This window comes from Macrosteles quadrilineatus, unplaced genomic scaffold (genome assembly GCF_028750875.1).
Source record: "Macrosteles quadrilineatus isolate MER2022 unplaced genomic scaffold, UCM_ALF_1.0 Scaffold_2__2_contigs__length_208266976, whole genome shotgun sequence".
NCBI lineage: Eukaryota > Metazoa > Arthropoda > Insecta > Hemiptera > Cicadellidae > Macrosteles > Macrosteles quadrilineatus.
Window position 1 is genome coordinate 197,424,545 of NW_026542595.1, and position 13,441 is coordinate 197,437,985.

At 37.8% G+C, this 13,441-nt stretch overlaps 1 protein-coding gene across 2 annotated transcripts in view; it reads left to right on the forward strand.

Moving 5' to 3' along the window:
- LOC128987219 (plancitoxin-1-like) overlaps positions 1–13,441 on the forward strand; it is a 43,399-nt gene that overhangs the window by 24,562 nt on the left and 5,396 nt on the right. For both annotated transcript variants that reach the window (XM_054407968.1, XM_054407969.1), the window contains exons 6-7: positions 3,746–3,851; positions 4,243–4,369. In XM_054407968.1, the coding sequence (XP_054263943.1) occupies positions 3,746–3,851; positions 4,243–4,369 (233 nt within the window). The remainder of the gene's footprint in view (positions 1–3,745; positions 3,852–4,242; positions 4,370–13,441) is intronic.

Sequence of the window (13,441 nt, forward strand, 5' to 3'; positions counted from 1 at the left end):
TTTCCCAACGATTTTCACCTTCTCATCTACTGTCAATTTACTGTCTTTACAGTGTTCAGCTAAGTGGTTAGAACCACAAAACATACATTTAACGTCCTTAGTATTTAACTTATCAGACTTTGTTGGGTTAACTAAACCAGCAGCTCTCGGCATCATTTCAGTATGTCTGGTGTAACTAGATTTAGGTCGAAATACAGTAGATTTACTTACTTTAGGCTGTAGGTTAGGTCGCTTACTATTTTCAAAACCAGATGCGGCGAGGGTAATCCTTTCCTCGTTAGCAACCTCCTTTTGCAGAAACTTCATCAAACCATCAAGTCTATCCTTAAGTTCAGCATCAACTTCATAGCCAGAATGACACTGCCAAGCTCTCAAAAGTTCCTCAGGCAAACAAGACTCTATAAGAGGATATAACATAGCAGAACATTTGTCAGTTGTTACTCCTAATGTCTCCAATGCTCTTAGCTGGGTTTCCAGTTTATCGTAAATGAAAGAAACTTCTACCTTACCGTTTAAATTACTCAGCACTAACTTCAAAAGCTCTCTAATATACACTTCTATGAGAAGGTCATCTCTACCAAAACGACTTTTAAGACTTTGCAAAGCTTTGGAATAGTTCTCAGAGGTAGCAGGATAGCTTTCAACCAGCTGACGAGCCCTAGAATTAGCTAAAGTAGCCTGCATAAGATAATGATATTTATCAATATCGTCAATATTCTCGTCATCATCTATTCTTTTGAATTGTGCCCAAAAAGGTAGCCAATCCTTCAAATCCCCGCTAAACTTTGTGAATTCAATAGTAGGTAGCCTCAGCTTAGTCCTAACAGCAGTAGATTTACTCTTTACAGACCCATTGGAATTAGGTGAAGTGGCCCTAGACCTAATCAATCTACTCTGTACAGCTAAACTAATTCGATTAAACTTCTCTACATATTCATCTGCTAGCCTAACTTCTTCATTTAACTCTTCTTCATCTGCTTCAGAATCTAGCAAGAAATCAAAAATTTCCCTGTCCAAAGTTTTTAGTTCTTCTATCTTACCTTCCAGAGAACTCAATTTACCCTGTATATTGTGTAGGTCTTGCTCATCTTGGCATAGCTCCTCATTTATTCCATTATAAATTCTGGTAAATGCTGTTCTGAAGGTTTTTCTTAGTTTCCTATTTCTTTCCATTATCTCAATAGTGACTATCTGTTTAAGAACTCATACTTGTCCTGTCACGGTCGCCAAATGTTAAAAGTCAAAAATGGAAAGAGAAATAGACTAGATAATGAGCAGAAAATAATTTAATTTCTCACAAAAGAAAAGTTACTCAATCATAGTAAAATGCTACCAAACAATACTATTCCTGTAATCACAACATAACAATTCATCCCAAAAATCATATGTGTTAAAATTATTAAAGTTCATATTTTTATACCAGCTGGAAAAAGACAAAAAAATATAAACCATAGATTATTGAAATAAAATGTTTGAATACTATATCCAACAACTCTAGTAAAAGATTTTTTTTATTTTTATGAATTAATATTAAGTTTTTTTTTCAATTTTAAATTAATAATTAAATTAAATTATTTATTTAATTTGGTATGTAAGTAATTAATTGTATGACTTAACTTGTGTTAATCATTTTTTATTTGTGAACACACAAGAGTGAATCACCCAAAAATTTTAATTTCAAAATAAAAATATACGAGCTGTTGGCCCGTCCTACGTACGGGAATCGAGTAGTCAATTAAAACGGAATAGTTCAGCACATCTAGTTTACACGCCAACTGCCCCTAAAACAACCTAATAAACAATTAATTGTTATTTTTTAGTTGTTGACCTTATTAACAAATGTCACGTGACTACCTATTTCTTCCATCCGATTATAGACCTAAAATATAGCGATATGCATTTTAAATTCGATAATTTTACCATAAAATAACAGTTGCGTTGATTTGAAAAGACTTGAAGTGAGATTGGAGACCGATTCACACACACTGGTATTGAGTAGAGTTGCTACAATTGCATATACCACTTATATATGTACTTACCGCACCTTTACCTCCGTGACCACAGACTGACACCTTATGAGGATTCTGGCCACCCATTCTCTTCCATCCCCTGTCTCTTCTTATGTTTTATCCCGGTCTGAGGATGTATTTCATAACTTGGTCTTTGGGTTTCCACTTAATTCTTGGTCTTCCAAGTGGTCTTTTATCTTGTGGTACTATGGAATATACTTTTAAAAGCTGATTTATCTCCTATCCACCACGCATAGCCTGCCCATCCAAGCCTTTTACTTCTTGAAAGCACCCCTATATCTGGGTGTTTACACATTTCTCTTAGCTCTCTGTTTGTTTTTATCTCGAACTCCGTTATCTTGAACAGGTCTGTATATTTTGTCTGCACTTTTCAATACTACGGGGAGAGTTATGGTATGGTATGAGTCGACTTTCGTTTCTACTCCACCTTGCAGCTCATTGGACAATTTTATAGAGACCTACTACACCATTTGACGCTTTCATTACTAACCAAAATTATAGTATGACTCGCATACATTCGGACACACAGAAAAAGAAGTATCAACATGTAAACCACTTATATCTTTAACGATTAAGCAATAAATTTCTGAAAAAAAGATTTCCCAAATATGAGATGAAATTTTCATGGCATAAACTAAATAACTTACTTACACAGTTTGCATTTACAACAAAACTTGATTAAACAGTTTGAGATGTATAGATGAAAATAACACATTTGCTGATAAAGCAGATCCTTCACGGTAGAAAAAAAAACTAAATTTTAAAGTGAAATAGTATGCAGGCCAACACCGAAGAACAATATTTTTGTATACAAACAACTTGTAACATAAACATTTCAATGACAGTTTATAACCAGCTGTTAGTTTAACCAGCACTAAAAATACTTTGAATTGCTAGCGTCGGCTGCTAAAAATTGAAACTTAATTTCTAAAAAACTGAAACCCTAAATTAAAATTATGGCTTCGACATTCCCTAGTTCTCAAAATTATCTTTCTTTCAATACAAAAATGATGAAAATCGGTCAAGTGGTTGATTCAGAATCGTGAAATAAAAAAACCCTGTTTCGTTTTAATATTATAGATATAATTAGTTATTAATATTTTTTTTTGTCCCTTTAAATTCTATGATCCAGCAAACACATATTTTTATAGTGGTCATAATAAAATTGCACACTTTATAATTTTTTTACATCATGATAAATAATAGTTTATAGTCAATTGTTTTACTGTTTAATGGTATGGTTAACACAATATACTTTAATCCCATTCATTTACTGATTTTTAAAAAAGAATCTATGGTTTTAAGTTATAATGAAAAATTACTTTTAAACTTAGCTGTGCATTACTTTTGACTAAACAGGTATTTTTTTATTATTTTGTTTACATTTAATTTTTTTTTAAAGTAAAAACCATCATTTTAAATTAAGGTTGTGGTAAAACAGTGTTGGCTGAACTATTCCTTAAATTTAGTTTTATTTGTATTCTTGTCTGACAATATTCAACCTGGGTTCAATCTTCGTTGACATATTTTTTTATGAAAAAAAGCTTTCAAATAAAAAAATAGCCATAAGTTCTTGAAGTGCAAATTATGTACTATTCAATAAGGTTTTATCCCAGATACCAGTAATAGTATTTTTATTGTGAAAATCCTAAAAGACGTTGATTTGAAATTTACTGTGGATTTACTCACAATATGTATATATTTTTTATTTACAGAACTCTACAGCTATTGGGTGGCTCCTGCCCTGCAAGTCGATCTTCTGGTCCAAACTTGGGCACGTGGTCGTTCTCATCAAGATTCTAGCTGTGAAGGCAAATTCAAGTAATTTTAATGGCCACAATACAAATTAATATACTGTAGGTATAGAATGCATTTTTGTTAAGATATATAGGATCTTAAAACCCTGTATACGACTAAAAAGTTGCTGAATATTTGCTAGGAGGCATTTTTTTAATGGATAGGATTCAGCTAGCTTGAGAAAACTAGTGTCAAGAGGCACATAGAATCACAATAAAACAATAATTTAGATCAAGCAAAGAGAATATTTTGTTTAAAAAGTGGTAACATTTAGATCCCTGATCAGTCGTGGTACTGCCAATATTGGCTACTGTAAAGAGCTACATCATTCTCTTCACATTCTTAACCTGATTTAAAGCACCGTTAGTTTAGCCTACTTACAAACTTATTTGTTTATTTGTTTTATGTTTTCTAGAGTAGAGAATGTGGAAAAAATCAGTGTTGTTGGTGTTGAGTTTCCCACAACAAACGACCACTCCAAATGGGCTGTCTCAGATTCACAGACAAAACCCTGGATTTGTGTTGGTGACATTAACAAAGATGTAAGTAGTCCCTGAAGTAGAACCCTTCTTTTCTTGGTAGAGATCAATGTTTTGGTTTTAGGATAAGTTGGGTTTTGAAACCAAAAATTTCGACTTAGCAGTACTTATTTCTTTCACTTGGCGAAAATAACCATACACTATGTGTGCCCATTTAAAACTGGGTAGCCAAGAAGTTATGTCGGGCTCAGTTGGTGAGAGATGTCTTCGCCAATTGTCATTTTGTGATTACGCAATTGTCGGAGACAAGTTGTCCTGCTCGTTGTCCTCAGTCTACTCCTGGACAACTGAATTTCAGGCCAGTTGTGAGGGCAGTAAGCAAGGCAATTGGCTTGAAGTGTACAAAGCCAATAATATTATGTCTGTCAGTTTTCTCTGATAATTGTCTCACCTACTGGCATAGTGTAAACCCGACTGTAGTGCTCGTTGCTCGGCTGGTTTGATTCCAAGCAAAGTCGTTTACATACCAGAAGCCAATTGTCATCACTCATCAGGCTATCAATGAATGTTCTAACAAAAGGTTATCTACGACCTGTGGGGTTTGTTGGATAGTAACAAAGCCAGAGCTTGGACCACTCCTCAAGGCAAAAAGGGTAAAAAATGTCAAAGACATAAATAACATAAAACCAAATTAGTGTGAAAGCAAGGTGATGTAGAATGGTAATGATCTATTTAGTGTTATTCTTGACTAAGATCAGTGTTTTTTTTTGCAAGAACCATTTACTGTAAAGCCCAATAATCAGGAACAGCTAGCTCTAGTTCTGATCCACATCAAAAGCAGCTAATTTTATCAGTTTATCCATGTCACCTACAATCAATTTTTTATGTTGCACTTTCTGTTAAACACATTAATGGTGTAGGGGGGGAGGGGAACACATGGGAATGGCGGTCTCCTTTTTCTAAAAATCATACACAGTATCGACAATCAGATTTTTCCTAGACAATAATGAGCATTCTTGCTCTGAAAAATTGATTTACGACTACTTTAATGTGTTTACATTGAAACACATTTGGCCTTACTACAAGAGTAAACCCAAATAGCAAATATTGTTTGCAAATCGTTGGCCCAACGGTATGTTTTGGCACTCAGTCTTACGGTTGGCCAACCAACCAATTTTTGCGGAAGGGCCAACCATCCCATTGGGCCTAAACATAAAAAACACAAAATAATAAAGATTTTGTATGAAAAGCATAATTATGAGTTGAGTAAATTGATTAAATAGTTCATAAAAACTTATTTTGAACAAAAAACAAGATAAAATTATTAGGCCTAAACGGGTCTTGAACTCGGTACCTTCGCCTTGTGAGCCTCACGCCTTACCTCTGAGCTAACTGTGCTTGTTCATTATGAGTGTTTTCAAGTGTCGAAAGAGTAGGCGACAGGTGCAATGGTCACAATACTTAAAATATTTTTGATGCTACAGTATAATATGATAGTAGTTATGTAAAGGTCTGTTCGAGCGCAGGATGAGGATGAGAGCCCTGAAATAGGGTACACCCTAGAACAGGGTACACCCTAGAACAGGGTACACCCTAGAACAGGGTACACCCTAGAACAGGGTACAGCCCTGAAATAGGGTACAGCCCTAGAATAGGGTACAGCCCTAGAACGGGGTACAGTCCTAGAACGGGGTACAGTCCTAGAATGGGGTACGGTCCTCAAAGTCCGGACACTCAGAGAGCAGTCTTCTGCAGTTCTTTTTCATAGAATCTGCCTATAATTTCCTCGCCATTTTGATCGGCGATCCTATAAGTAACCGGTCTAGTGTTTAGAATTCGTGCTATTGTAAATATCTCCGAAGTCCAGTTTTGTTTATATTTATTGAATGTTGATCTTGAATAACCGTTACTCACTATGACGCAACATAGAATAATCTAGATTGGAGTCGGACATGTGACCATAGAACAATCTAGATTAGAGCAAGAAACCTATATAGAGTATGCTGTATGCTTGAACTGCTAGTTGTGTTATAAAAGTGTTAGTGAAGCGTGTTAAGTGAGTGTGTATAGTCTAGAGTTATAACTACTCTGACTCACAATATATTTTTATTTTGTGGGGTCAAAGTTGAATCAATAGTGGAGATAATTAAAACATGTTCTTAATTAGTCTTTTGCTATCTCGTTGAATAATTTATTTGGTTGTGAGAATATTGTTCTCTATATAGAGGTGATGGCCAACACTACGGTGTGTTTATATTGTAAGAAATCTATTTCTAAGCCTAATATATCAAGACATGAGAAAATATGTCCGCAGAATCCTAATCGGAATCCTAAAGTGCCATGTGATTATTGTAGAATATTGTTCAGTGAAAACTATCTTTCTAGTCATGTTGAAAATTGTAAACAAAATCCAACCATACACCAGCCTATAACAAATCGGTTGGCTTCTTCTAATGAAGATGAACCCCAACCCAGCACTAGTGGGATTAGTAGCTTAAAACGTAAACCTCCGCCTGATTCGACTCCTAAAGGGCAGCCCCCAAAAAAGGTTAAACGTTCGGTAAATGGGTTTAGACCTTCCGGTACTCAATTTATACCGCCTTCAATATTCAACAAAATATATAATACTGCGGCCTCTATTTATTCCGGCATGAAGAAGGTTGTAACAAATACCAACTATCCTCCGACTACTGATGCTGAAATTACTCTTAGCAAACGTGCATTTAAGAGGAGATTGAATGTTTATCAAATAGAAAACAATCATAATATAAAAGATCCCAAAACATATTTAAATAGACTTAAAAGTTTAGTTGTTGAGAAAATTCAACACCACTTAAAAACATCTGAAGTTAAAGTTAGATTTGTATTGCTGATTGATTATGTGAGGGATCCAGAAATTGCAGAGTTTAATTACAAAACAAAATATGAACCTATTTTATTAGCAAGTGATTTATCAGAATATTTTGAGACTGCTATGGGGGATCTCTTAGCGGAAATGGAGGATTTTTCAAAAAAAGGTTCTGGTTGGTCACTTAGCAAAATTATTAGATTAGAGCTGTACATAAATAAATACAAACCAATCAGGGGTTCGAGTTATATCGAATTACCTGACGGAATAAGAAAAAAAGAGGCTGTAATAAATGTGAGAAACAACGACCAGAAGTGTTTCTTGTGGTCTGTTTTATCAGCCCTTTATCCTGCTGCAAAGGATCCTCAAAGAGTTACAAAATATAAACAACATGAACACGAATTCGATGAAGCTTTGAAAGATATTGATTTTCCAGTAGCATTGACTGATGTGGTAAAATTTGAAAAACGATCGGGGGTTTCTGTAAATGTGTATGGTTGTGAAAAACAAGAAAATATCAATGATGTGGAATACTTTGAAGATTATCCCGGATGCAACAAGAAAAATGATAAAGAAACTGAGGAAAAGAAATCAAAATACATTACATATCCATTATACATAACTAAAGATGAGAAAGACAGACATGTAAATTTGTTGTACTTAAAAAACGCAGGAGGTAATACTCACTATTGTTGTATAAAAAATTTAAGTCGATTAGTGAGGTCTCAAATCAGCAAAAGAACAAAAACAAAATGGATATGTAATCGCTGCCTCATGCATTTTGGAGAGGAGCGTCTACTACAAACACACAAGGAAAATTGCAACAATCATAATCCTATACGTGTAAAAATGCCAAAAATGATTACTACGGAGAGTGGGGATTTTCCTCCACGGGTTTATTTCCGCAATCATTATAAAAAGATGAGAGTCCCCTTTGTATGCTATGCTGATTTTGAAAGTATTTTAGCACCCATAGCGTCATGCGATCCCGAGTTGTCGGATGATAAGTCGTATACCAAAAAATATCAATCTCACGAAGCCATCAGTTTCTCATTGTATGTTGTATATAGTGAGGGTGATTATAAGGACCCAATTGATTATTTTGGTCCAGATGCTGCAAAGATGTTTGTTGAAAGCATTGAGAATGTATCTAAAGAAGTAGCCACATTATACAGTAGAGACGCTGCCAAACCCATGCGTTAAACAGATGATGATCGTCTAGCTATAGCTGGTGCTAGTAGTTGTCATATTTGTTGTAGGCGCTTTAACAAAAAAGATGAGAGAGCTCTCGACCACGACCATCTCTCCGGGAGGTTTCGAGGTGTGGCACATAAGGTTTGCAATCTGAATTTCCGCAAACCCAACTTCATACCAATTTTTGTTCACAACTTGAGTAATTACGACACCCACCTGTTTATAAAGATGTTCGGCATAAACAATGAGAACATTCGTGTTGTGCCTAATAATGAAGAAAAATACATATCTTATGAGGTGGTTGTTCCCGGTGGTGTAAATTTACGATTTTTAGATTCGTTCAGATTCATGCCTTCTAGCCTCGATAGTTTGGTTAACAACCTAAACAGAGATCAGTTTCGACACACTACAAAATATTTCAGTGGGGATAAACTAGAACTGGTGTGCAAAAAAGGAGTGTATCCATACGATTATATGGACTGTATTGAAAAGTTTGATGAGACCGCTTTACCCCCGAAAGAGTCATTTTACAACAGATTAAATAAATCCAACATAGAGGACAGCGACTACGAGCACGCCTGCAAAGTGTGGGAGAGTTTCCAGATTAAAAACCTAAAAGAATACACCGCGCTGTATAACAGAACAGACACGCTGCTCCTTGCGGACGTCATTGAGAACTTTCGTGAAGTTTGTATGAATACCTACAAACTCGATCCGGCTTGGTATTATACCTCTCCGGGCTTAGCGTGGGACGCCATGTTGAAAATCACAGGAGTAAGTCTGGATCAGTTAACAGACTATGAGATGGTGCTAATGATCACCAAAGGAATTCGAGGAGGGGTCTCGCAGTGTTGTCACCGATATGCTAAGGCCAACAACCCATATATGCACGATTACGATCCGGAGAAACCCAACTCCTATCTTTTATACCTGGACCAGAACAATATGTATGGTTTTGCTATGGTGTCGTCGCTATGTTATGGGAATATACGGTGGCTAGAGAACACAGATAATTTCGACGTACGTGGGGTATCAGACACATCCTCGACTGGCTATATACTAGAGGTTGATTTGGAGTATCCTAAAGAGCTGCATGATGCGCACAGAGATCTCCCACTAGCACCAGAGCTACGATCGCCTCCGGGTTCGAAAACTAAAAAGCTACTCACCACCTTGTATGACAAAGAAAAATACGTACTGCACTATCGCAACTTGAAATTGTACCTCTCGTTGGGGATGAGGCTGAAAAAAATCCATAGAGTTATAATGTTTGACCAAGGACCGTGGTTGAAGTCGTATATAGATCTAAACACAGATATGAGAACCAAGGCGGCCAACGATTTTGAAAAGGATTTCTTTAAACTCATGAACAACTCGGTGTTTGGAAAAACTATGGAGAACATCCGGAACCGCGTGGACATCCGACTCGCCACACAAGACAGACAGGTAGAGAAGTGGGTCGCCCGGCCCAATTTCAAGAGCAGCACCATTTTCACAGAAAACCTGGCCGCTATCCATATGAGCAAAACCACCTGTTATTTCAACAAGCCAATTTATGTCGGAATGAGTGTTTTGGATATATCGAAGACGTTCCTCTACGACTTCCATTATAATGTTTTGAAGAGGAAATACGGCGACAGGGTTAGAGTTGAGTATACAGACACTGATTCTCTTAATGTGGTCATAGAGACCAATGATGTTTATGAAGATGTGAAAAGCATGATTGAGCATTTCGATACCAGCGACTACAAAGAAAATAACCCCTACGACATGCCCCGCGTAAACAAGAAGGTCTTGGGCAAGTGGAAAGACGAGCTCGCCGGTGTGGTGATGAGGGAGTTTGTGGGTCTGAGGTCGAAGATGTACGCATACGAGGACGAAAAGAAAAAAAGCGGAAAGAAGGCCAAAGGTGTGAAGAAATCCGTAGTAAAACACGAGCTGACGTTCGACGATTATAAGACTTGTCTGTTTGACAGTGTGGATATTTATAAAACAATGAACTCCATAAGAAGCGAGGGCCACAACCTCTACTCGATAGAGCTGCACAAAAAGTCTCTATCTGCCCACGATGATAAACGCTTCATTCTAGAAAACGGCATTGACACTCTTCCGTGGGGGCATTACAAAGTGCCGATTGAACTAGTCGCAGAGCTGGAAATTCAAGCGGCTGAAAATATAGATTAAAATTTTTTTTTTTTCAATTACACTATTCAGTAGTCTCTTTCGGCGGATGCATATCTTTTATGATTGTTCAAAAATGCATCACTGACATTTTGGTGTTTTCCAATCATCTCCCAATCCACTTTATATCTGTGGTTGTGGACAAATTCCTCTGTTAGTTTTTGATATTTGCTCAACACCAGCCAGCAGTCGTTGTCATCGAGTTCGCTTTCTGAAAATGTGCGAAATCGGAGTAGAGTCGCCCACACCAATCGGTGTTGATACATTCTGATAAAATCTAAAGGTGCGTTTAAGGCATAGTACCTCGAAAGCAGACTCCAATCGACATAGCGATCGAACCTTTTGACAAAATTGTCTGTGAGAACTCCTTTTGGTTCCCTGTGTTCTTTCCAAATCAGTGACGTAAAATTATCCATTCCTATATTAGTAATTCGCATTTCATATATTAATAATTTATTCACACCGAAAGCAGTTTGTATTTTAAACGTTTGTTGTACACTTTTTGTGTTTAAAAAAAATATGAATCAGAACATTTTTATATAATTCTTATTAATGTCATAAGTGAACCCCGCTTCTGAAATAATTACAACGTAAGCGGTTGTCCCCTGATCGGCTACCGGACTACTTACGGCGTTCGTAAAGTCCAAATTTATTTGCACATCGTTTCTGTTCGTGTCGCTGCTAAACGGATGATGATGAGTGTCCACGACGATCAGTGGGTAATTATTTACAAAGTCAATATCGTTTAGGTACACATCTTCGTCTTTAAACAACACCTGTCGTATGGCGGAGTAGCTTTCGTATAAAACGCCGTATTGTTTGTCCGTGATGTTCAGGTTCTGCGGCTCCTGTGGATAGCGCAGACCATTTATTTTCACACTGTAGTTTTTTATATTGACACTGTCGAATTTGCTGGGGTCCTTTGTTTGATCGTTCTTGCGATTCGTCTGCAGACCCACGATTACGAATACGGGGTTGGAAACATTCCTGAATATGTTTGATACATCAAAACTAAACGACGAGCCGAATACGCCAAACTTTTCGACACACTGCCAAGTATAATATCTGTATTGCAAGTCGTTTTTGTCGCTCAACCTCCTGAGCCCCTCTATGAGCGGCACCTTCTTCACGGGGTCATATTCGACGAGCGGCACCCTCAACACAAAGTGTGTGATTTTAATCTTGCCCTCGTCAGCCGTTTTTGCAGCAGGTGCGACGCCTTCTGTCCAGCGGAAAATGGCGTCATTGTCCTCGGCGCGTGTAAAGACGATTTCGAATCCGCCCTTATACATGGGGTACAACTGACTGTCGAAAAACGCTAATCCCAAGTGGGAAAGTGTGCCTATGGCCTCAAACTTGCCTCCCCCTTTGTCGAATTTCGATTTGAACCCACTGCTGTTGTAGGTGTTTTCGCCAGATTTGCTGTACGTCGTCAACGCCTTGATCGTGCTAGTGATGCCCACCTCGTCCACAGAGTCGATCAGCTGATTGTGTTTTCTCAGTTCGATTCTTTTAAACAGAAATGCTGCGAAATTGTCTATGAGCCTGATCGGATCCGCTTGGGCATAAGCCCCACCCGCCTTTTTGACCACCTCGCCCTGTATGTGGAACTGTATGCGTCTGTCGTAGAACGAATCCCCGTGGTCTAATTTGAACACTATATATTTATTGGGCGAATTAAAGTTCAGATCCGACACGGGCAGCACGGTGTTGTATTCACACCTCTCGATCTTGTCAGATGCCTCATTATAATATTTCTCCATATCTATATATAGATTTCGAGTTTTCAATCCCCAATAAAAAATATAAAACCTCGCAATGTCGTTTTTAAGAAATCAACACAGAATACAAAAGTTGTAACAAATTCATCTTCTGTTGAACATGTGTATATATTTTTTTCTGTCCGACACTAACCCGTTGTGTCTACAACCTTTAGACAAAACAGAGTTTATCCCATTTTCCTCCGAGAGCGCTGTTAGACACTCGTTTAAAGTCGAGATACCCTTTGGTCCCGCGATAGCTTTTTCCATCTTATCGCCCAAGAGCTTAACAATGGCGAGTTTCTCATTGTTGAAACTATTGCTGCCGGCCTCTTCCTCGGCCTGTATGAACTTTATTCTATCACTCAGTTCGTTGTAATCGTCTATATATCTGTATTCCACAGGGTTGTTTGAGTCTATTAGTAGACCCTTACCCTGTGCTTTAGAGTCGTTTTTAATATCCTTCCATATATCACTTATCAAGTTTGTCCATTTCCAACCGCCACTCGACTTGGGCCTGCGTGATAAAGGATCGTTGTTTCGATACAGGGCGTGCGTCTTAATTAAGATGTCTTTGTATTTTTCAAAATCCTGCGAAGTGAACACGCCCGCGCTTATAAGCCTCATCTTCGACGAGACACCGACAGCCGAGTCGGAATGTGTTCCGGGAAGTTCCGCCCTCGTTAAGAGTTTCCACAATCCCGGAGTTCCGACATATCTGTCCATCGTTTTGTCTAAAATGATGTCGTTGTTTTCGATCGACACAGGCTGTGATCCGATCGCGAGTTTGTTGTTGTTGAAGTCGTAATAGAAGCCAAAAGTTTTGTCATTACTGGATGCGAGACATTGTTTTGCGATGCTTCCGATATTTTCATTTTCTGTGAATTCGCGGATCGAGCGATTTTGCTGTTCCTCAGCTTCCACAGCCGGTGTTGCAGTAGGATGCTCAAACACGTCCTCTGGATCTATGGGCAATTCTGAAGCTAGGACGTCACTGGGTGTGCTAGATAGTCTGGGTCTAAACGTGGGTTTTCTAATGACTTGTACGCGTTTAGGTTTTCTTTCAAGCTTAATAGTTTCGGTCTGTTCTTTTATCGCCTCAACAATAGGCTTCTGAATTTCCTCCCGTTTACGTGCGTTATCGGCCTCAGA